This window comes from Coturnix japonica, chromosome 1, assembly GCF_054131305.1.
Source record: "Coturnix japonica strain WE chromosome 1, WE-NBRP24, whole genome shotgun sequence".
In the NCBI taxonomy this organism is placed as follows: Eukaryota; Metazoa; Chordata; class Aves; order Galliformes; family Phasianidae; genus Coturnix; species Coturnix japonica.
The window spans coordinates 13,573,645-13,599,006 of NC_140663.1; the positions used below are offsets into that span (position 1 = coordinate 13,573,645).

Genomic DNA, 25,362 nt, shown 5'->3' on the forward strand with positions numbered 1-25,362 from the left:
AAGATCTAAGTGGGAACTGTCTAATCTTAACTAAATTGTCAGAAGTAATGGATGTGCACAGAGTTCTGTATGTCTGGATAGCTAACTCTGAAAATGGAGGAGCCTTTAGGCATTCAAGTGCCTATAAGCAGTTCAGTGCAGTTATGTAGTGAAGTCATTAAGTTATTCGGGTAGTTTCTTGATCTAGCATTTATCTGTGAGAAATTCTGTTGTTGTTGTCTAAGGTTGATGTATGATTCTGTGGAATTTTCATTCTGTTCTGTTGTTAACTGTTAATTTTTTAATGGGTAATAGGTATTAATCATTTTATTTACTGTAATTGTGCTGACAGTCAAATTATAACATTATCACCTTACTTAACAAAAATTTGTTAAGTGGTTTGTAATGGCTGAAGTGTGCTACCATCTTACAGCTTTGTATTGTTTTATGCAATTTCATTTTCCTAATTAAAGCAAAATAGGATGGTGTGCTTGTATTGTACCTTCTCAGTGATGAGGGAGTGCATGCGGTTATGGTATCATGTGCCAGTTTAGGAATTACATCATTTAAAACAGACTTTCAACAAGACAGTTGATAGAGAATCTTACCTTCTTTTTTTTCCACACTTAAAACATAATTATCTTGTCTATCATTTAGGTATAGCTATTTACACATCCTTTGACTGTTTAAAGTATTTATAGTTAGTGAAAGAAGATAACTTCCCTAGGGCAGTTAATCGTATCTAATTTAGATGTCCACAGTAGATAAGATGAATCATTCTTTCATAATGCCTCCAAGTGATAATCAAAAGCCAACACTTCTACTACATTGGATGTAAAGTTCAGTGAATAGAATTCTGTTCCTAGTAGCTGTTAAGACAGTCAAAATTCAGAGGTTGTCACAGTAGAAGAGCCGTTTCAGGATTGCATTTTGTATGTTATGGTGTATGGTATGTATACCAGTGGTACAGAATATAGCAGTAGGCAGAAAATTAGTTGATAATGTACGTTGGATGGATTACCACGTATCTTTATTTCTGTGTTTTTTCTGTCTGCTGTGGTGAGCACAGTAATGCTGTTTTCAGTGTCTGTATGTGTCATACTGTTACGTTAAAACACTTGTTTAGTATTTCATTAGCTCATGGATGTGGGAACCACCTGGAAATATACAGAGAAGAGAAAACTACAAGACAAATAATAAGACCCTAATGATATATGTGGACATGAAAGGATGGTGTTCAGTCATGTCAGCATTCTTTACTTTTTCTCCATTCTTTATCCTTTTATTCAAGTTATCTTGCTTCTTTTGCCTAATGATTTTCTTTCAAAGACTGCAGAAGATGCCTGGGGATCATAAACTTACTAAATCATTTCAGAATCTCTGTTGATTTCTGTAGTGCTCTATTTCACCAATGTGCTTTTTTCCCCCTCAACTGCTCTGAATATTGGATCTGAATTGATCCAATAGAGTAGTTAAATCAAGTCCTCAGTTTAATTTCTGAGTAGATGTTTGCTGGGATCAACTCCTGTTTGCCTATTGTACAGATTCCAGTGTTTTACTCACTTTTATTCTTGTACACCAAATCTTCAGCAAACAAAATATTTACTTCTCAATTTTATAGGCTGTTATTTTTTAAACAGCTTTTCTGTTGTTACTTGAAATGTGATCATCAGGTATTCCCACTCCTAGAATTAGTAACAAATGCATGATCAGAATCTAATCTTCAAGTTTAAAAACACCCACTTTACCTTATTTTGTGAGGACACATTCGAAATATGGCAAAGTATAACTTACTGCTGTCTATAAAATGCTTTAATAATATTTTGGAAGAATGTGAATTTCTTCACTTCCAAGAGGATGTTAATTGTGAAAAGCAGAGCATTTTAAAGTTAAATGTTAAGTAAATGATAGAAATTGGTGAAATATTTTAGCAATGGAAACTTGTTGGGACCTTGCAAGAGGTTTTCATCCACAAAATTGAGTCTTATTTTTATGTTTCCTTCCCTATATAATTTCAATGCAGTAAATTATTGGAATAATATAAATAATTATTTATTAGTAAATGCCCATTAAACCATTATGTTAATAAATTGATCTTTAGGATACATATATTCTCCCCTTGTACCATATGATTTTATGTGATCTTTTGATTGTGCTCAAAGTGGACAATTAGTCATATGTTTAGTAACTATGTATTTCACTGTAGCATCTACAGTTTCATTACTGTTTTCACCTTAATAACGTACACTTTTGAGTCTTCCATGAGTAGAAGTCAGAGGCTGTCTTAATGGAAAGAATAGACCAGATGCTTTATGATCAACATTTATTGGGATTATTTATTTATTTATTTATTTAAAGAGTACCAGTGAAAGTTTCTTTGCAACAAGAATTTGTATCCTCTTCAGGAGCCAAAGTATAAATGGGAATGTGGTTTTTAGAAGCCCCATAGAAAAAGTCTTAGTACATAGAAGCAAGCAATAGAGAGCATTGGAGCAGACTACTCTATCCCAATAAAGAAGAAAGAATAAGTTCTTCTTTTGTGTGATATTCAGTTCACTGAAAAACTTTCTTGGGCAGATTTCTAGAAGGAAGCAGCTGTCTGAGGGAATAAAAGAAGTAATCTTTTCAAGAAAGACGTGTGTCCTTTCAAGGCAAACTGTTCATTTAAATAAGCCAAGGCACAGAAAAATAAGGATCGGTTCTATGTTCTATATGCTTACAGTTGCATGACAATAGGTTAAGAAGTGTTACTTAGAAACCACTTAGATGAAAGACTAGACAGAAAAGTAATGAATTATCAAAGGACTGGATACAATACACTAAAAAATTCAAATTATTTCCCCAATGAAGGAGTAGATGATTTAATCTATTATTAATAGAATAATGTAAACTATTAATATAAACACTTAATTTCATTAAGGAAAACATTTTCATCTGTAAAAGAAATAAAAGATCGAAGAAACAGGAAAAGAAATGAGATAAAATCAGGAGGAAAAAAATACACATGGAATTTTTCAGCATAGATGTAATTATTAAATCAACTTTATTGCAATTGTAGTGAAACTTAATTAATCTTTAAGAATGAAATAAAAGATGTCTTAAGAAATGTTATCCTCAAGTTCAGTTACAGCCATAAGGTTGAAGTAAGAATGGATTCTGACTTCTTACAGAAAGTGGTTGCCAGTGTCTGGATTAGGTCATTGTAGTTCCTTCATATCTTCTGATTGGGAAATAGAGAATAGATACTGGTTTTAACACTCACTGGCCTCTGTAAGTCTGATATCAAAATGAAGCTTACGGTTTTCCGTTAATTTCAAAGCCCTTTCGGATGGATCACTAAATTGAGATGGTATAAAAATTAAGATGACTAAATAAATAAAATCCCTTTGTACATGGAGAACTTGCATTAGGAGGGGGCAGAGAATCTTCATCTTTCATATTTCCTAATACAAAAAGTGAATGCTTTTATTTATTTATTTCACTTTCCCCACCCCACCCCCATTTAATTAGTTAAATTGATTTTCTTACTCTCCTGAATGATGTTTCTGAAGTTATTTGCTTGTTGGCCATGTTAAGATTTCAGATCTGCACAACTGTTAATGGGGAAACTAGGCCATGAAGGCAACTAATTAATTAGCTGCTATGCTAGTAGTTGTAAGTTACTGGATTATAGAAATAACCTGTTCTGCTTTAAAAAGCCATCGTTAATTTGGAAAAGAGATCTAAAAAGATGATGCTTTCTTTATCTTATTAAAAACACAGCCTGATGGTTTTTAGAGGCCAGTATTTTGATGTCATCTACAAGATAAATTTTAATAGCCATCCTACAAGTAATTAATTATATTAGTTTAATATGACAGAACCATTTAAGTAGCCCATGGAAGAAAAGTAAACAGTTGAAAAAACTGAAGCCTAATATAAGAAAATTAATTTAAAATTAGTAGCAAGTTAGCTGTGGTACTGAATTCAATCTTCTGAGAACTGTAAGAATTTCATTGTAAAGGCAGTTGCATAACACACATTGTCAGCCCTCCTCTAGTCTCAGTGGTTTAATCAGCAGCATGTTGCATATTTATCTTCTTTCCTCTTTTCCTTATAGGCTTCTGTCGTGTCTCTCAAATGAAGACCAAAGCATTTCCCAGATATAACAGGAGTATTGGTTTAAATGGAATATTGTTTTCTAGAAGGAAAAGAAAAAAAATCAAATTTGAAGGGACTGAAACTACTCATATATTTTTTATATTATCTTGTTTTTAAAAATGAACTGCCATTGCCACTTTATAAGTAATAAGTATTTTTCCTTTTGAAGTAACTTTTCTTTCAGATTCATACATAGAGCTATTTCTAATGGAACTATAAAACTTAGCAACCCGATACAGGAAATATGACATAGTCATGAAATATTTTAGGTGAAAATAACCCTTGTGTTATTTAGCCTTCAAATCATCTACTGTGTTTAGTTCAGCCTCCTGATTAAAGGAAAGCCATCTTCATGATTATGTCAGGGCCTTTCCCAAATCATGTTTGAAAAACTTAAATGGCAGAGACTACACAAGTCTCTGGGTAACCTATTCCAGAGCTTAATCACTCATTTTGGAGGCTTGTTTCACTATATCCCATAATTTTCTTTGGTTTCACTTGTCATACGAGCGTCTTTTTGTTATGTTCTTCGAACTTTATGGCTTTGTCTTCTACGATGCTGCCTAGGTATGGCAGTGGCAATAGAACTTCCTTAATCCTTTTCGTTTCCAAGCTGAACAAGCCAAGCTCCATTAGCTTTTTCTCATGGAATACGTTCCAGCTTACTGATCAGTTTTCTTAGCATCCAGTAAGTGGTAGAGTAGCTAGCAGAGCTTTGCATTAAAGCCTGAGGCTCATCTCTCTTAAGTGTTTAACAAGCATTGTAAGAACATTGTATGCCATTTCTTGATGAGTGAAACTTGGGTCTCCAAAGTAGAGTCTTGAAGCTTGGAGCAGTGTGGAATATGCTTGAGGATTGCAGCTTTTGGTGAAGAACAACCCTAAGTTTGAGAGTTGAATGTTCAGAATGGACAGTCTGTCTACAGACAGTGAAAGTCCATGCATTTTAACACGTCTTTTTCCATTCTTTTGTTCTATGAGTCCATTTACTATCCCCCAAGTGAATGACATATTCTGAAATTCTTGAGAGCAGTTTTTTATGGAGTTAGTCAGATAAAGAATTGTTTACCTCCTACTATTTCTCTTAAGAGTTCTCTGTAAGAGAACTCAGTGTCCTTTGGGGTGCATTAAACATAGCATAGACAGCCAGTCAAAACAGATGGTGCTGCATCCTGACACTGTATTTAGCCATTGGTGTGGCCTCACCTTCAATATTCTGTACAGTTCTGAGCTCTACAATGAAAACAGGATGTTAATGTCCTTGAAAGCAGCAAAGCTGGTAAAAGGGCTGGAAGGTATGTCCTGTGAGGAGAGGCTAAGGATGCTTGGGTTGTCAAGTCTGGAGGAAAAAAGGCTAAGAGGTGACCTTGTTATTTTCTTAAACTTCACAAGGAGGGAGAATTTTGAGAAAATTTTACTGAAATGGGCTTTCGAGAGGTGGTTGATGTTCCACATATGTCAGTATTCGAGAGGCACGATCAGTTTCTGAAGGTACCACTTTTCTACTTGGTGATTTTGGAATTTTCTAGGACAGTTTACTACTTCAATCCACACATACTGGGAGATGTTTTCATTTATATTTTTGCATATGTGCATCTCATTCTGTTGGACATAACGTGATAGTTTTATTGTAATAAATAAGCTCATTAATTTACCTGGTGAGCCTCAGGTAGCTTTGCTAGTTACAGCGTAGTCATCCTAGGACCTTGAATGCCCAGAGTTCTTTCCTTCTTGAGTAAACATCAGATTTCAGTTTGAGTTTCTTCCACTTGCAGCTGATTCCCATTTTTGAGAGTATTTGTCTAACTTGCTCTGAGAGTGCAAATGCAAGAAAGTAGGAAACCTGAAGTGGAAAAAACACACCTCCGGTGAGATCTACTCCTGCTCAGAATGGAAAAAGTGATGGTCCTCATGCCCCAGTGTTTTCATTTCTCATTCCTGCTTTGAAGCTTGTGTCAGAGTGGCTTCTCATTCTCAGTGCACACCTTCAGATACTGCTGCATATTTCATTTAGCCAGCCATCCTGGCTTCCAGTTTTTCCTGGCCTCCAGTACTGTTGAATGCTCTAAAGCATGCAGTTGACAGGGAGTGGTTTTCTGTATAAATATTGAGATTTTTTTCACCTGAAAACTGATGAGAAACTTCATCTTACATAAATACAAATTGAATCAAAGTGGACTTTAGCCCAGATGTGTATCCTAGCCATACTTGTTCCCACAGAAATGCCAACTTTCTGGTACTACTTTCATTTCTCATTCATTGATACTTAGCATTTCAAAGAATACCTTGAGTATTCTCAAGAGACTGACTTTTTCCCGATGAAGCAAACTGTATAAAAGTATTTGTTCTTGTTCTGATCTGTTTCCAGGATCCTGAGCAGAAATGCCAATCCATTTTTAAGAGATTCTGGGTGTTCCAGTTGAATATCTGGTATCTTCACCACTCTGGAGATTTTATTGACACACTTCCAAACAGGGCCTTACCCCTTTCATAACAATTGCTTTGGCTTACAAGAGTTGAAGAAATACAGTGTTTGCTCTTAATGCTGCTTTCGAAATGGTGCTGTAGGACTTAGAAGCCTTTTTGCAGGGGCTCTCAAGTTTCCAGTGAGATCAGGAAATCATTTTATCTGTCTTTTAAGAACTGAGGTAAAGTGCTGGCAGAAGGGAATGCTATTTGACACTGTGTGTTATGCTTCCTTCATCTGTTAATTTTGAGAGGGTATTGCTTGTAGTAAAGATAGTTTTACATCTTTGTCTTTCATGGGAAGTGCTGGAATATTAATCTTTCTGAATAATACTGTCACGACTGAACATCTCATAGCATAACAAAGTGAACTTAAATGAGAGAATATGAACGCGCTATTGAAAGATGCAAATCACCACCGTGCCACTTCTGAGGGTTGTTCCTGTTTCTGAGACTTCATAATGCTATGTCTTGAAGATGTGTCAGCTTCTGTTGCATATTTCATTGTACCAGAGGTGGGTGATTGCTTTTCACAAGGCAGTCATGCTCTTGGATACAGACTCACTTCTCCAGATGGCCAGTCTGGATGAGTGGTGTTGGAAGAATGTTGGGGGGCATTATAGGAGGAAAAATAATTCCTGAAAGTAATTGAATCTATTTAAATCACAGAAATAATGTGTCTGGAGTTCTCTACTATTCTGTTTTAATGAGAATCAAGTAATAAAAGGAAAATCCTGAGTTTTGAGAGGAAGCGACCGCAGAGTATGCTCTTGTTCTTTCATACCATGTAGATGTTAATTTAAATATTCAGGGCTCCAGTTAGGAACTTGGGCTCTGTGTGGTGGCTACATTCACACCTGTGACAAGGAAGCTTCAAAACAAATTCTCAAAACCTTCAGTTAGTTAGAAGAAAATAATTGACTTTATTCCTTCCTTGTCTCTGCTTCTGAGTTTAATTCAGTCCTGTCAATTAAGCAATTGGCAGTCATTGACTAGCTGGAAGATTGGAGTCACAGATTGTAGTTTTAGAAGTCAGTAATGATGATCTTTCAGGAAAGTGTCATGACCTTTTCAGTAGGCTCTATTAGAATGTCTTGATATATTTAATGTGTAGGACAAAATGAAATGCTCATGTCATTATCTCACTCTTTTTTGTTTTGCTTTCTGTTTCAAAAATGCGAAGTCTTGGAAGAACGGCTACAACACAGAACTGTAATTTAATGATCAGTTATTTATATCTGTGACGCTTATGAACTGAAGTCAATCAGAAGTTATTTTCTTCATCTAAAATATTTTCAGCTCATCACAAACTTGGTGCAAACACCACGGGGAAAAAAAAAGCATTTTCCAGAAAGCTTAGAGATTAGTTGTAAAAGGAGAACTAAAGAAAGGTGAAATTGGAGTAGGATAGTGCAAAACTGCTATGCTTCTAACAGAGGAACTCTAATGTTCTCTAATATTTAGATCTACCTAAAATAAGCAGTCTGCATAAGCTTTTACTCACTGTTGTCTTTTCTGAGGGAAAAGTGGGTTTTTGTGCTACTGAATTCCTTACTCCATTTTTTGTGGATTCTGGTTGACTCTTAGAAGCTGACGTTTATAAAGTTTTTACCATATAACACAGGGCATGCAGCACCCTTCATGTTGATCTATGAGTTATTCTGCCAGTCTGTCTTCATCCATGGATAACTGGTCCATTTGTGTGAATGCAATCATTTTCTTTGTTGACATTTGGTTATGAAAAAAATTTATAGGCTTTTCCATATCACAGTGCAGGTTTTGGAAGTCTGTTTAATTATAGCACCTTAAATTACTTGCCTTAAACTGAGACTTTTCTTTTACAGTTTGGAAGAACAGAAGTAATTGATAATACTTTAAATCCAGACTTTGTAAGAAAATTTATAATGGACTACTTTTTTGAAGAAAGAGAGAATCTGCGATTTGATTTGTAAGTCAACAGTCTTCGACTCTCATATTACAATATCTGTAAACATACTGAGTTTTATAAAGCACAAAGTTAACTTGAAAAGAAATAGTGCCCCTTGACACTGAATAAATTAATAAACACAATTTAGCATTTCTTCAACTGTTGAAGGAGTTAAGTGAATACCAAGATAGTTTGCAGGATGCTTCTAGGTGGCCAGGTGTGGTTGTTTTCATCTTCACTGTGAAAACCTCATGTTGGGTTCCCCCCTCCCCTCCCCTTTTTAAATTGCTTTTAAGAATTGGGATGCAGTATAATTAAATCTGCTGAGTATAACTTTCCTGCTGTTTATATTTTCTTTCAGTATGAATTAGTCACTGTGAAACAGAGGTTTCCCCTCCAAACTCAGATGAAGCATTTCAGAAATGAAGAGACAGCTGGGGCTGTGTAGGAATCCTGATTTGGCTATCTGTTGTTCTTTGTAGGCTGCATGTGTGTTATGGGAGGAGAAAGTGCAATAAAAGAGCAAAAGAAATGAACTAAGGAAAAGAATGTTTGGCTCAGTCGAAACAAAGAAAGAGAAATCTATGAAGAACTCCTAGATAAGTGTAGTCTGAAAAAGTACTTGGAGCTGACAGGGGAAAGTTAATCTCCTATTTGATTCTTCTTGTACTCAGAGAAGTGGACTTCTGTTTGTTTCTTACAAAAAGCTGTAAACATCATATTCTGCACTTACAAGAAAGACCTGCCTGCTTTCTACTGTTGACAGGCACAAGTCTGAACTCAAAGCCAAATAATGTTTTTTAATGCTTGTCTTACTGTATAGCCAGCCTGTGATTACACTTCAAAGTCCTATAACAGACTGGAAATGAATTAATGTAGTTAAAAATGTGACTCATAACTGTTGATGGATTAGAACTTCAGTATAGATCAAGACAGAAGCATCTTTAGAAAACTTCTTTTTAAAATTCCTCAATAAAATTGTATACTACAGTTGGCCAAAATGTTATTTTCTTGATAGATTTTGGGTTCTGGGAGCAAAAAAAGAAAAGGCAGGCGTATCTCTGATTCTTGTTCTTAGGAGGGTACTGATAAATGAGTATGAGCCCCTGCATACATCATATAGGACCAATGTCTTGGCCTTCTTTCCATTGCTTTTTGATGGTTTGTTACTGATTTTGCCAGTGAAGTGGGTTTTTTTTGTTCCAGTAGCATAGCTACCCTGAGGTCAGGTTCACAGATATTTTTTTTTGTTGTTTGGTTGTTTGTTTCTCTTCAGTTTCACCAGACAGTGTGCAGTTATTATTATTTTTCAAAAACCATCTGTTAGTGATTCCTGTAGTCATTCTTTTTATTGCATTTCTTCTTGTTTAAAAATATGTTTGTAAAACTGGTTGCACTGCACCACAGTCCTCCTGATTTCTGATCTGGTCCACGGTGCATCCCGATAAGCAGTTCTGGCAGCCCAAATGGCTGGTGTACTAACAGTGGGGGGAGTTGAAATGTGCAGTGGGGACTGAGAATACTCTTTCAATTCTGTTACTGAGTCAAATGGTACAGCTACTAATGAGTATTATCTGACGTTGAGGAAAGACTGTTAGTATAAAGATTGGTATTTCCAAGAGCACTTACTGTATTAAATATTTTTAAAATTTTCTTGAATTTGCAGTGTAATTTATTTATTTTTTTAAATCTGACATGATAATGAAAAGAAGACAATGACATTTTCTAGCTGGAGGAAGAAGATTATAGTAAAAGTTGAAAAGAGCAAGTCAAACGCTTGCTAAAAGTGATTTGATTTATTGTCAGTTATTTTTATTTAGTTAGGTAGTTTTTCAATTCATTTGACTAAGAAAGTAGTTCACAGTGCAGTTTGATTTCTGTTAAAAAGATTAGTTTTGAAATTTTGTTCTGGTTTTTCTTCTAGCTTCCATTGTTCAAACAGGAGTACTGAAATAATTTCTCTTACTAAACTGTACTCTGAAAACGATTTTATTTTAGATCGCTAATGAACAGTAGTCTTGTAATCGGTAATGATTCGATTTGCCTTTCTTACTGGTGAGACTTCCATTCATGGATCTTTTTGTGTAAATTTCACGCTGAAATAGGTGAAGGAATTGTTTGATTTTCATTTTTTCTACATTGTCCTCAGATCTGTCATCTGGCAAGTTGGATATAACTTTCTTTTTTGTTTTTAAAGCTACGATGTTGACTCCAAGAGTCCTAATCTATCAAAACATGTAAGTTCATTTCCTGGTTATTACAATTTCTTCTGCTGAAATGCTTTAGCTTTCTTAATTTATTTACTTTTGAGTGTAATTAATACCAGATGCTTAGAGAGAATTACAGAGCTTGTCCTGTTGTTGATAACAAGAATAATGCTCATAACTTTAATGGAATATATTACTATAAAGGGCACATTTAAGCACGTGTTTACCTTCTCAGGAGTTGGACAGCAACACAATGTTTTTTCAGTATCCATCCAACGCTTTGAAAATCCATTTGTATTAAGGTGCTACTTATGTAACAAGGAGACAGGATATGAAAATTACTTGATAGAGTGAATTGTAAAAACTAAAAAATAATGTCTGTCATTAAAGCAATCGTGGATTGTCAATCCAGGATTCTCACAAAGATCCTGTGCAGGCTTGAACTGCTGCCAACATAATTAACTTTCAAGAAATTGGTGGAATCATTGTACAGTCCTTCATAGAAGAGCAATCTATTGAAATGCTCCAGTTTATTGCAGAAGGCTTTATAATGTCTTTGAAGATTCTTAAGATTCTTAAAACCTTCTTTGAAGAGAAGAGTTTAGTTTTTTTTTCCATCTCAGTTTCATTTTTGTTGATGAAAAAGGCAACGTAAGAACAATATTATTACACAATTACTAATTAGACACAATATTCAGTAGAATGTATTTTACTCTAAAGAAAAACCTAAATAAATGGGAAGACTTTTGTTTCTCAAAGTCGAAAACACAGTTTCTGAGTTCTCTTGTTAATGCTTTTCAGGATTTTTTGGGACAAATGTTCTGTACACTTGGAGAAATAGTTGGATCACAGGGGAGCAGACTGGAAAAACCAATTACGTAAGTGTCATTCTTCAGTGTTGTTTGAACATGTTGCTTCATGAGGTGACAGGGTTGTTTTTTTAACTGTGAGTTCTCACTGACTAATGCAGAATTTTTTGTCAAATAGGTTATGTTGTGCATGGGAGATAGTTTGAGTATAATGATCTTAAAAATGTTTTCTTTTTTGGTGTTGTAAATAGTTTATTCTTGTCAGTCTATGCTTAGGAATGATGGTTGACGTAGAAGAAGTTTTTATTTAGTTCATATAATTGATAAGATTAAATAATTGATTTCTGCTTCTTAAGGAAACATTTCCAGTGTTTTACTATCAACACTTATTCTCTGGATATCCTTATATTTTATGTCATAATCTTTAATAGTTATAATTCTTTATGATACAAAGCTCAAGCTCAAAGAGGGTAGATTTATGTTAGATATAAGGAAAAAAATGTATGGTGAGGGTTCTGAGGCACTGGATCAGGTTGCCTAGAGCTGTGGTAGATGCCCCATCCCCAGAGACTTTCAAGGTAAGGCTGGATAAGGCGCCAGGCAACCTGACCTATCTGTGATTGTTCACGTTCATTGCAGGGGAGCTGGATTAGATGGCCTCCAGAAGTTTCTTCCAAATCTAACAATTCTGTGATTCTGTAATTCTGTACATCACCTTTCTTTAAAAATGTGAAATGTCTGGTAACCCCGATGTTCCTTTAATTTTACGTTCTGCTTCTGTCTCCTTTCTTAAATGATGTTTACTTTCCTTTGTTTTCTGAGGGATGTTACCAATATGTTTATAAATGTCTACCAGATACCCATACCTTTTCATAATCATCTTTATTTTATATAAATAGCTATAACTATAGTTCAGTGCCAGATGAAATAATAACTGCGAAGAATTTCTGTTTCTGAAATCCACTGAGTGTTGAGTCCTTTGTAGGACTTTTACTAAGCACGTGTCCTGTCCATGGATATGAAACTGCCATGTTGCATAAATCTGCAAAGAACCCTTCTTTAGGTGTGCCCATTTATAATCCAGGTAATAAAACTTACCTTTTCATAGAATCAGAATTTTAACAACTATAATACAAGCATAGCACCTTATTGCATTGATTTAAGCATGGATTTAATGTTGGCTATCACTCAGCATTTACAGAATCATTTGTGCTTAATGAATCTCATCAGAATCCTTTTGATAGCATGGAACAGTGTTATCAGAGCAATAAAAGACATTATAAAACTACCAAAGCACTAAGATACCATATCAGAATGTCCTCATAACCCAACCAAAAGATCACCTAGCCTGCAGATTAACACATCATAAATCTGTATTGCCTTTTGTTCAAGCATCAGGGAAGAAAACCCTGTGTTTCAAAGCAGGACTTTCCTATTTCCATTTTTATTAATTGCAGTAATACAGTTTCCAAACAACAAGACAAATATTTGCTATTTACCCGATAATATTTGTCAAAAACGTTATGCGATCTATGGATTTTTCTGCAGCTGAGAGGATTTTATGTTTACAAACCACTATTCATAGGGATATAGAGATACTTAAGGTGCAAAAGATTTGAGGAATAACTGCACTATTTATTCCTAAAAAAACTATGCTGTAGGAATTGAAAAGAACAGGTTTTTTTCCTAATGTAAATTGCAAATTCAGGTATGTGACAAACTAGAAGCAAATATTTTATGGTATAACTGGACACTTTACATGATTAATATTTTTTTAATTTAGTATATTTGTTCATTTTGTTCTGTTTTTTGTTTTGTTTTTTTTTTTTGTTTTTTTAAACAGTAGTTGCACTGCTGTGAATGGTCACAAATTTGTTTTTTGTGCTGTAGTGCTCTTATCTCATTTTACTGGATTCAGTATGAATAATTTCCTCAGTGCATGTTTCCTTGTAAATGTAAGTGAAGTTTCTAGGTTTAGGAAACCTTACATATAAATAATGACAAACTGTGTGGGTTGAGTTGTTTCTGTGTGATTCCTTAGGGAAGAGATCACATTTGTACATTGAAGATATTGTGTCTGACATCTTTCAATTATGGAAAACTATTGGTCTGGATCAAACTTTGCTAAAAGCACCACAAATGGCAACTTAATTCTGACTTTGTATTCAGATACCAAGAATCAGAATCATCATGAAGTACAGTTCACATCAATTGTAGCCTTTTCCCTTAGATTCTGCTAATGTGAAGAGCTTAATGCCATTAATAAAATACTAAGGAAAACGCGCATTTCTGTAAAATGTATCGAAGGATCCTGTTGACATTGTATGGAGCGGATCCTGAATTTTTCAGCTTCATGAAAACAGTGACCAGCTTCAAGGAGAATTGCATATGATAGCCATGATTTTCTTTAAATAACTTCGAAGTACTGAAGTATGCCATGCCCCAAACCTTCTCAGTACTTGAATCCAATTAAACTGTCAAGTTTTTACAATTCCAACACAGATGTAAGCTTGGAAATAAACTTGAGGTTTCGTATCATGTACAAAAAAATAATTTTGTTGTGCCTAAAGTTAATTTCTGTCTGTCTCTGGAAGCACTTCTGGATGAAATAACACGTGAGAGGTTGGCTAGCAATGCATTGTAGGTAGGCACTCCCGATATGCTCTTCCAGCCCATGAGCCTTGACTCATTTTTTTCTGTAAAGGTCTTACTTCCAATTGTTTGTTGGTTTTTTTTTTAACAAAGGCAGATATCAGCTGTTCAGCAGCTCTCCCTGTATTGTTGGCACTTAGAAATTGAGTGACAATGAAAACCTTGAAAAGTGTTTGCAAGACATTTTCACATAGTATTTTTTTCAAAGTAAGCCTTTGGTTTAGCTTCCCTAATTTACAGCCAACTGCAGCTGATTCAAATTGATTTATTGTAAGCTGTTAGTTCTCTTGCTAAAATCCACGAGCACTGTTATCATTAGTGCTGTAACATCCTTTAGCAATATAATTCACATTCTCTTCAGTGCTTGGAAATTGAGTTCACAAATGTGTTTCTGTTGAATTTCAAGGGGTTCCAAATATGCATAGCTCAATCAGTCAACAGCTATATTGAAAGACTTGATTTTTATGACTAGTCCCTCTTAAACTCCTACTCTGAAACCTCTCCTGTACCCCTTGCCCTCCCACCCAAGGACAATGGCAGTATTTATACACAGTTTATTTTTAAATCAGGGCTTAATTTACCTGTACCTAAACAGTTCCACTAGTGTCGCTACACATTTGTGATTATTTCATTTATCCGTAGAAATAGGATTGTGCACACTGAAAAGTACTTAAAGAGTAATGAGAATATTCAGCTCCTCAAATCACCTCTTCAAGGTGTGGAAGGTTTCAGTGTCTGCATTAAAATTCTGGGTAACTCCTACAAACGTATTGTTTAAACTTAAAAACAGACCTGCACACACAGCAACACAATATATGTTCACTTGACTGTTTCCCTAAGTAACTTGAAAAACTACCCAGAAAAAGCAACTTATATGAGGTGGTTTACCATAGCAGCCATTTTGGTTATTTGACAACAAGGGCTTGCTATTCAACCATCCTGGATATGAAACTTTTAAGCACCTGTCCAAGATGTAGCCTTGAGGATGAGTATGTGAAGTTGAGATCAGACTACTCTCAAACCCTTCCCAGGTGATCTCTTACCCTGTCAGAGGTGGGGAAACTGGGTGGTTGTGCAGTCTGCTTGTCTTTTCACTTGAACACTACCCTGTGTTTGAGACAAGGGGTTTGCCTTAATTTGTTTCCTTGTACTAGAACAAATATTCTCAGACTTATGCTAACAGCTGTGGTAATTTAGTTTAACTTATGGTATGAATTTGTGAGTTACATCACATGCTGCATTCTGAATGCCATTAACTGTTTGCACTAGATGTCACTTGGGAGGGAGGGAGCCTGCGGTGACTTGGTCAGAGGCAGCGGCTGACTTTGAAGACACCCATATTTACTAAGGGAAATCTTTCTGATTTCTTGAAGGTCTTTCTAATTCATTCTGTCTTAAATGTGGTAAATTCTTCAGTACACTGTAACATTTTTCTGAGTAAGCTCCTGAATTTTATTTTAAACATTTAGGTTAAAAAGAATTTGTTCAGTGGTTTGTCAAGACTGAAGTGAGCAGCAGATAAAATTTAAAGTTTGAAATTGGCTATCAGAAAGAATCTTCACTGATATCTTTCTCTGTCTTATCATTATTTCATGGTTGTGTTACATTCTTTCTTGGCTAAACAAGTGTTGTTTAGGTCTCCCTTTTGTATAAATGGTGTGCATATGTATTTGTTAATATTGACTTTTTTACGTCTCTTCTCAGTGTTGGTGTTTTATTTTGTTGGAGTTTTTGACAGTGCCATAGACAGCTGTGGCTAATTGATTTCTGGCTCTAGACTTTCTGGAGTCTGGTTACAATGATGTCTGGAGACATTTGTTGTCTTATTTTGTTCATTACGTTTCTTTTTATGGTTGTTTGCTTATACAGGTGTGGTTAATGTCTCAGTGCTCTTGAATCTAATGATCTTACAGGTCTTTTCTAATCTAAATGATTCTGTGATTCTTTTGACAATACTGCATGTCTTTCCTTCCTAAGGATATCTTCTGCTTTGAATTTATAGTTCTCTTTACAAAGTCAAGTCCACATTTACATATTTTGAACATTCTTTACAATCTTTCACTTGAGATCAAAGAGCTTTTTCTCTTACAGAATTGCTGAAGCTCATTAAAATTCTTCCTCTTCTGTTCTCTACAAAGAAGAGAATGCGCAGTGCTGTTACAGTTCCAGTCAGCTGCCCTACAGAAGTACCACTTTCTGTAGTTAAGCAGCTTGAGAAGGTTGAATTCCATCCTCTTACTGACATTCAAGTAAACTCTGACATTTTTCCAAAATGAAAGTTAGAAGGATTTGAAGATTGCACTTTGAACATCTACAAAAACCTTACGGGATTTGAGAACCCATGGCTCCCATGAAGGCTAAGTCAGACTGCTCATCACAAGGAAAAGTTCCCTTTGGTGCCTTTTCAGGGTAAAATACCTCTGCTCTCCACCTCATCAAGATGAAAGTATAGATCTCCAGCTGAGAGGGTTACTTATTACAGTGATCTGTCCGGCAGGTTGAAATGCATATCTTGGTACTGTCCTTCATGGTGAGAGCAAAAATGAAGATAAACATACACACTTTTCTTCTTTGGCTTCATCACAGGCATGACTTGCAATTCTGTTGGTTTTATGAGCTCCAGTGAATTATGCCATGAAGTGAATTTAATAGTATTTGCTATTGGCAAGAATGAGGATATGTCCTCAACCTCCCTTTCTGTTTCTCGAAGCCCATTAATACCTGTCAGTAGCAGAGCGCTCTCGTTTCCAGTATGGTAGTGTCCTACCCTGTTGCACCTGTGACTGTCTATGAGCCTTTCAGTTCACAAACAGTTCTTTATTGCTGCACTTTGTTTTACAAACTGGACAAGAACAAATGTGAACATTTCCTCTGGCTCGTTTCTCCTGGGAAATAAATCTAGTCTCACAAGGCAGGTGAAATGCGTAATTTGTCATCTTCACAGTAATTTTTACTCCCTTTAACTTTTGGGTTTCTCAATTCATTAAATGCTTTCTCAATTCAAGCTCTGTGTAAGAATTACTCAGACTGACCTTGTGTGCCCCATTTGTATGAATATGAAAGAATGAGATGCAAGTATATCTACTTCAGAATTGGTGCAGCTTTATTTTTCCCTCAAGTGACCATTGCTTTCCTCGAAATTTTTCACAAATTGATATTTGGACATTCTATCTTCCCAGAGAGAAGATTTGTACTAACTATATTTATAATTCTGAGAAATGTTCCTTCCAGGACCTACAAAGTGCACTCCTGTCAGGATTCCCTTTAACGATGAGGCAGAGCCGCTGCAAAGCTTAATGAGCACTGTACACTAGTTATTCACATCTGAGTGCCGCTGCTTGTTAATGAAGCTGTACTGGATCCGGCTGGCCTGTTTGGGGAAGTTCTTTCTCTTGTCATCTTGCTGTCAACATAATTGATAGAAAAAATGTACTTGAGCCCTGGGATAGGTACTTCCTATATATCTGTCCTATACTCTTATCTGTAGCAGTTACGGCCACGGGGTTTAGGTTCTGTGAATTCAGGAAGAGGACGGTGAACACTTTTCAGATCACTAAAAAATTTAATCTTCTGCCTCACTGCTGTTTCAGCTGGCCAAATTTAAGGCTCTGTTTATTCTCAGATGTTCAGATTCCAAAATTAATTGTCATCTTTCTCTGACTTTTCCACCGACTCTAGCTAGATCCTCCCTTTCAGTTCGTTTAAAATCAGAGTGTCTTTTCAAGCTTATTTTGGTGCTGCTAATACAGTGTCTCGGTCATGGAATCACTTCTTCCAGGGAGACAGTAGCTTTTCAAGGCTGTACCCAGTTGATAGATGTACAGGCATTGTTGAGGACTTTATTTTTGGTACAGAATGGCACAAAATTCTCCTATATCATTGTACAGTTATCAGTTTGTTAGAAAAAGAAGTTGCTTATCAGCAGTTTGCTTTAGTCCTCCAGCTCTTCAGGAAGTGGTCAAAATTTTATTTCTTATGATCTAGGATGTGACACAACAACCTTTTCAGACTGGAATAAACCTGTTGGTCTTTTCGCACCAAAAGACTTGCATATTGCTTTTGTTCATAAGCACTGTCGCTGTGTGGACTACCTGTCAAATTAATCCCTAACACTGCTTCGAGTCCATCCTGAACCCAGGTCTCTGTGTAGCAAGAGTTCTGCTTCAGGTAATGCTACTTCTGATAATGGTTCTTTCTATTTGAGTAACATAGCCTACAGAATTCTGGTACTGGGACCTTCTGGATTTTTAGTTATACTTCTGAGATTTCTGTTTCTTCTTACCCATCAGAACATGGGTCATGGTCATTTGTTCCTTGAAACATTTTTCCATGTAATTTCAGCATCACTCTTATAACTTAAGTCATTTCTGCTGCTTCTCTTACTACCAAATTTCAAATGTATTGGAGGTACCCTTCCAAAGTAACCAACACAAGTTTTTTTATCTTTAGAAAGTCTGAGACTACAAGTTAATATCCCTTAGTTTTCAGGCACTGAGCCATTGGAGGGTGGCAGATTTAAAACCAAATCATTACAAGAAGTGGATTGAACTATAAATCATACTGTGTAACATTTGCAGTGGGTTTGTTGAAAATTTTCATGCTTGGTGTTAGATTGTATTGTATTGTATTGTACTTTATAAATCAAGCCACGTTACATGGAAGTCTCTCAGGGTTTAAAATAGAAGAGAATGGATTTAGACTAAATATTAGAAAGACTTTCTTTTTTTTTTATAGTGAGAGTGATAAGATACTGGAACAGGTTGCCCAGTGAGGTTGCAGATATTCCCACCCTGGAGGCAATCAAGGCCAGGCTGGATGGGGCTTTGAGCTACCTGATCTGGAAGGAGGTGTCCCTGCCTATAGCAGGGAGTTGGAACTTCATGATCTCAAGGGTCCCTTCCAACCCAAACCAGTCTAAGATTCTGTGATGATTTGTATGTACTTAAAGTGTCAGTTAAAATTTATTATCAAGAACTTGCATAGCTTCCCTATCTACTATATTGTCTGTGAAATCAGACTTACCTTGTTGCACTGAGGGTGAGGAGTCACACATTTCTGTGATTACCGGTCAATGGCTGCAGTGGCATAAGAGCAGCATTCCCTGATGTATTCCTTATAGACGTAAGCATCACATTCTACAAAGGACTTTCAGTGAGCTTTCAAGATCTTTACACAGTGTTTGCGTCAATCTTTGTTCCCGTATTCATAATTTCTAAACTTTGATCTGCTTGTGAGAACTTTTTTCCCACCATTTCTCTCTTTTTATTTCCTCCCTGTCCTCCCTCTTTTCCCTCCTCCCCCCTCCTGTTCCTGTGTCTGTTTCTCTTCCAGGTCTGTCCCTTGCTCTCTCCCATCTCCCATTTCTGCCGCTTGCAGATACAGCATAGTGTTGCCTAGAAGATAAAATGATGTTGTTCTCTTTTCATCATTGTACTTGTTTCTGCAAAGCAGTGCTGTACCAGTCCTGCTGCACTATTTAAGGCTTTAGAGCACTGTGAAAGATTTCAAAAGGGCTAAGGAAGAAAGATAGAAGTAACAACTAGAAATTAAGTCAGCATAAGCATCAACAGTCAATTTGGGGAAAAAAAATCCAGTAGTATTTACCAGGGCATGTGCTAATGGACACATTATTAGATGCTAGGATGTGGCAGCAAAGTTGTACTTAAATCTATGTACTTCTTTTTCCTGCAAAACAAATACTATCAGATTATGTGACTTTTCTGTTCCTGTATTGCTCTTTATGCTGAGGATTTGTTTTGTACTTTCTGATGTTGCAACAGCATATGCTTAATTGCTGCTTGTGTGAATTACGATTTATTGCATAACCATCTAATATTATGGGGAAATTGTTACATGTCTTCATAAACATTCCAGTTTTAGTATGGTTGTAAAAATGAGGCTCATGTGTAGCTTTAAATTTATTATAGGCGTTTTCTTTAAGGCAAATCTGTGACAGGATCATTTTTGTGAATTTATAAGTTTTGCAGTCATCATCTCTAAATGAAATATTAATGAAAACAATTTCTGGTATTGTCATTTCATCCCACTTAAACTTTTTATGTTACTTCCATTAAAACCAAAACTATTCTGTTTAAAGCAAATCAGAAGGAATATACCATTCGCTTAAGTTAACCAACTTTTTTAGTCAGGCAGGTGAGTCCTTCTCGCTGAGGAGTGAAATTTCATGGCATGACATCAGTTTTGTCACTTGAAAATGTGTTTATCTGTGTCAGCTGTAAGCTTCTTAAATGTACCATTCACACTATTGAGGTGATGTGGTTTCGTTTTCTTGTAGAGGCATTCCTGGGAAAAAGTGTGGAACTGTCATTGTAACGGCAGAGGAACTGGGCTGTTGTCGAGTAAGTGTGTGTTCATTGCTTTATGAAAAATTAAATGAAAATAGTTGATTTGCACTGCACCAGATTGTTGTAACTAAGATGCATAAATTTCCATTTTATGACTTCTATAAGAAGTTAGGTTATTTTTTTTCTCAATCAGTTACACTTTATGTAGTAAAGAAGCAAAAGACAATTTGAAACATAAAGTTTTTATTCTTGTGTCTTAATCTAGTCTTTAAAAAAAAACATGCTAATAGTGAGCCATATTATTTATAAAATGTGATGTTAATGTTTATTGAAAAAGGCTACGTAGATATTTAAAAGAATTTCCATTAAAAAAAAGGGTTCAGACAGATTCCTTTAAAGTGGAGGCTGCCTGGGGAAATGCAAATACTAATGGCAAATGCCTATTTATTTAGTAGAAAGCAAAACAATTTCACGGTGTGGAGTAGACAGTGGGGAATTTGTCTGGTTAAGGGGAGAGACCTGGTGTGATCATGACCCTCCCAAACTATATCACCACTTTTCCTCCTCTTAGGGGATCATGGAGTAGATTGGACAGAGGAGAAGTCGTATTGGTCAGGAAGTACCTGGAGCCAGGCCAGCTATTTTGCTTCCCATCACTGAATGAGCCAGCAGCAAGCAGAAATCATGCAGAAACAGAGACTGGAAGGAAGAATAAGGAAGGATTGTATATAGGGTGATAAAGAAGGGATGGAATCTGAAGGTGAGGGAGTTAGTTAAAGCATGGGTATATTGATTGGGGCTGTAGTATGTATCTTAGAAGAGTTTATGTTGACAAGATATGAAATCTTAAATGAGGAAAGAAATAATATCAGGTATTTGGTGAGATCCAGGGGATCTGGGCAGTATTAGATTAGATATGTAAACCTAAAGAAATACCTTAAGGCTTGAAGAGATATGATTCTGAGGCTCAGTTTTAACAGCTGTTGAAGTTAATGCTTCACATTTTGTGTAACTTCTAACTTTCATACTGGGCAATAAGCTGTTAATTATTCTATTTGTATTGTAATAATTCTATTTCTCTCTCATTACAAATATATCCAGTAGCTAGTCTGTTTAGGTCTTATTTTCTTAAGTTCATTCAAAGAAATACCTTCTTATAAGAAAGCAATCCTTAATTTTCTGCCTTATTTCTAGCTTAGTTAAGTTTGTATCATTTCTCTGCAGATTTGGTGTATTTGTACAGCACACAAACTAAAATCTTATTTGTCAGACAACCTACCAGTCCTGCACAGCTATGTTAATAGGGTGCTCCAGCTCAGTTTCATGTTAACTGCCATTAACAGCATCTGTGGGAGTTCTCTTGTACAAAATACCTTTTCTCTGCTAATAATGAGTGTTGGAACAATAGATTTATTAAAAGTGTGCCTTTTTTTTTTTTTCTTTTTTTTCTGAGATTCTGAAAGAAGCAGTGGACACTTAATTTTCTTTCAGATTTGATAGCAAGTAGAACCAGAAAAAATTATGTCCTTGAGATGGAATTTGTTAGACTAAATTATTCCTAAGTCTGTCACTTTTAGTTAGGCTTTGTGTATTGTTTTTGTCCTTCGCTAAGGAGTATCCTAATGTTTTTCTTTCTTATCTGTCAGATTTAAATGGAAGAAAAATCTAATTAAATTCAAGAGATTGGCTTCTTGCTCTGGCTTTTTTTTTTTTTTGTACATGAATGTCTGACCTACTTGGGAGTGGGTACTAACTTTGTAATTGCTCTACGCAGTGACTTTGTCTTTCAGCCTGCGTTCACAACTCTCCTTCCATTGCCATAGAATAAATCAGTAAACACTAAGTGTTGTCAAACCTGATGATACGAAAGATGCTAGTAAGCGATAGCTCTCTTATATACTAACAGGAGATTCTTGTGTTACTAGCACAAGTGATGTACAGTCATGGAAAATGCCTGTCTATTGTTTTACTTTGGCTCAAAGTTTTGGTAGTACCTGATCAAAACCATCAGAGACAAAATGGACATATCGTGTTCACCTCACTCAAAGTCTGCATATATTATGACTTCTGTGTGAAATCACTGAAGGGACCTTACAGTGAATTTGGGAATCAGTCTCTCCTCCTCTTGTAGTCTCTTCTCCATTCTCCATCATTTCACCTCAGACACAATCTCTTGCTCTCCCTCATGAACTGTCACATCCTTCCTTTGGGATATATTCATGTCTAAGGTTATTCATTATTTAGATTAATTCTTAAGTGATCTGAGATTTTCTTTTTATTTTTTTGATAGCTTATGTTTAAAATGGCAAAGATTTTTAGAATCATTGAATTGCTGAGGTTGAAAGGAGCCTTGGGAGACTGTCTAGTCCAGCCCTCCTGTTTTTCTCAGAGCAGGTTACTCAGCCACTGAACCACCTTCTCTCCAGACAAAGAGAATCTCATTTCTCTTAGCTACTCCTAATATGAGAGGCAGTCCAATCCCTCAATCAGTCATCTTAGTATACCTCTTTCTGGGATTAATGCCATCTGTCCTTATCATTCCTGTACTGGGAAGTTCAGAACTGAACACCATGCTCCAGGTATGCCATCACTAGTACTGAGTCATTTCCCTAAGCTTGCTTCCTTTCAACACTCTACTCAGTGCAGCACAAGAGGCTGTTGGCCTTCTTAGTTGTGTATGCATTGATGGCTCATGATCCATGTCCATTAAGCCCACCCAGTTCTTTTCTGCAAAACTACTCTCAAGATGTTTGTCCTACTACTTGTATTTGTGCCCTCAAATTCCATTTCCCATAGTTGAACTTCATGGCGTTCATGTTGTCCTGTTTTTTCAGCTCCTGCAGGTCCCTCTGAATAGTGTCACAAGCAACTGATGGAAAAGACACTATATCTAGCTTTGTGTTGTTTGCAGACTTGCTGAGGGTCTGCTCTGTTTCATTAACAAAGGTGGTAGTTGTTACTCACCCCATTACTGACTGCGCTACATACTCATCCTCAGCTGAACTTCATATGTTAATCCCAGTTCCTTGAAGATCAGCAGTTCGGAGCTTTATAAAGATGTGGCCTCACAGCCACGCTGCCAACTCCACCAGCACTTACAAATTTCAGGACTTGTGTGTGTCCAGTCTGTTTAAATGTTCCCTCACTTGGTCCTCTTCTCCCCAGGGGAGTCATCCTTGTTCTAGACTTTCCCACTGGTCTCAAGTGCCCAAGATTCTCAGTGTCAGGTCTTAGCAGTAAAGACCAAGACAGAAGAGTCTGAGGAAACAAATTTTCCATTTCCTTTGCCACCTGCTGCCCTGCCCCATACAATGGTGGACCATGTTTTCTCTAATCTTCATCTTGCTTTTTGTACACATGTAGGCCTGATAATGGAATATAGTCATCCAGTAGGCCCTGCCTCAGTCAACTCATGAGTCTGCAGGTTTATCTTTGCATTGTAATCCTTCTGGCACTCTTGACTCTACCTGAAGACATGACAGTGTGTGATCTATCAATTTGCCTGGCCGCAACAGCATGAGAATGGTTTTATTTAGTTCCTTCTAATCTCATTTTCTGGAAACTTCTGGCATCTTAGTAGCAACTTGCTAAGCTATTTGCTTTATGGACAGCAGGAGCAGAAAGTTACAGGTTTCAGTCACTGAAGGAACAAGACTTAGTTGTGTGACATTGCAGCTTTTAAAATTAATGTGTTCCTTAGCTGTGCATCTACTTCGTAGAAAATGCAGCGCTGGCTGTCAGAAAGTATTTGAAACATTGTGAGGTATTTAGCATAGAACTTCATTTGCACGCTTCTGTGGATGAATTCTTTGTTTTAGCAGTTCAAGCTGCACTGTAAGGACATTTGCAAGAATATGATAAGTAGAAAGCATCTAGAAGCCAGACACATCACATTCATTTTGTTTTCAGTTGGTATGGTTATAGTCAATTATATTCTTAATTTTCCTTAAGCAAACTGCATGCTGTTTTTAATTTTTTCTGTATTATCAATTTCAGGATTCAGTTTTAATGCAGTTTTGTGCGAACAAACTAGACAAGAAGGACTTCTTTGGGAAATCTGACCCTTTCCTGGTATTTCATCGAAGCAATGAAGATGGCAGGTAGATACCTGCTAAATATTTCTGCTCCTAAGCAGTAGCAGCTTATTGCTTTGCAGATAGTACAATAGTTTTCTTTTCCTAATATTTGTCAGATTAAGGTGTATTTCTTTTACATGTATTGAATTTTAATTTATGCAACACAGAAATAAAACAAAGGTTAAATACCTTCTCAGTAATAGCTCAGATAAGCATATACATCTTCAGAACTTGAGAAACATTCTTTCAAAGGGCAACTTGAGTTGCATCTGTGTGTGGAATTTCAATATTGATTTCAACAGTGACCTTGCCTCCTATTTTCTTCTGCACAATTCACTATCCAAAATGAGGATTCAAAAGAAGTATTTTCATTTTGCATCATTTAGAGAAAGCATAATATAGTAAAACATACTATCTTTCATATAAATTGCATGTATATTTCATTCGAGAGAAGGGAATCATAGAATCTCACGGAGGTTTATATGTTTTGTCTGAGACAACCCTGGTTAAAAAAAAAAAATATATATATATATATATATTTAAAAAATACATAAAATAGTGAACAAGCATGAGAAGGTCACGACTCTTTTGACTGAGTTTCTTACCTGTTAAGCAGGAATCATATCCTGCTCTTCTCTGAACTAGCTCACTGAATGACTGTAATTCTTCTAAGGTAAAAAAATTTTAGGTGTAAAATTATATAGCGCCTTTATCTATAGTCACACACAAATAGATCTGTTCTCATCAGTTCCCCTTGCCTCTCTTCTCCTGGGCTTGTTTTCTTAGCTTAAACTTTATACA

At 36.1% G+C, this 25,362-nt stretch overlaps 1 protein-coding gene across 2 annotated transcripts in view; it reads left to right on the top strand.

Annotated features, from left to right (window-relative positions):
• Positions 1–25,362, top strand: part of CPNE8 (copine 8) — an 82,234-nt gene that overhangs the window by 19,754 nt on the left and 37,118 nt on the right. Inside the window, exons 4-8 of one of the 2 annotated variants that reach the window (XM_015851701.3) lie at positions 8,430–8,533; positions 10,710–10,749; positions 11,521–11,597; positions 20,476–20,539; positions 24,482–24,585. In XM_015851701.3, the coding sequence (XP_015707187.1) occupies positions 8,430–8,533; positions 10,710–10,749; positions 11,521–11,597; positions 20,476–20,539; positions 24,482–24,585 (389 nt within the window). Of the gene's footprint in view, positions 1–8,429; positions 8,534–8,994; positions 10,750–11,520; positions 11,598–20,475; positions 20,540–24,481; positions 24,586–25,362 lie in introns of both variants that reach the window. The other variant, XM_085512000.1, reaches the window with a different exon arrangement.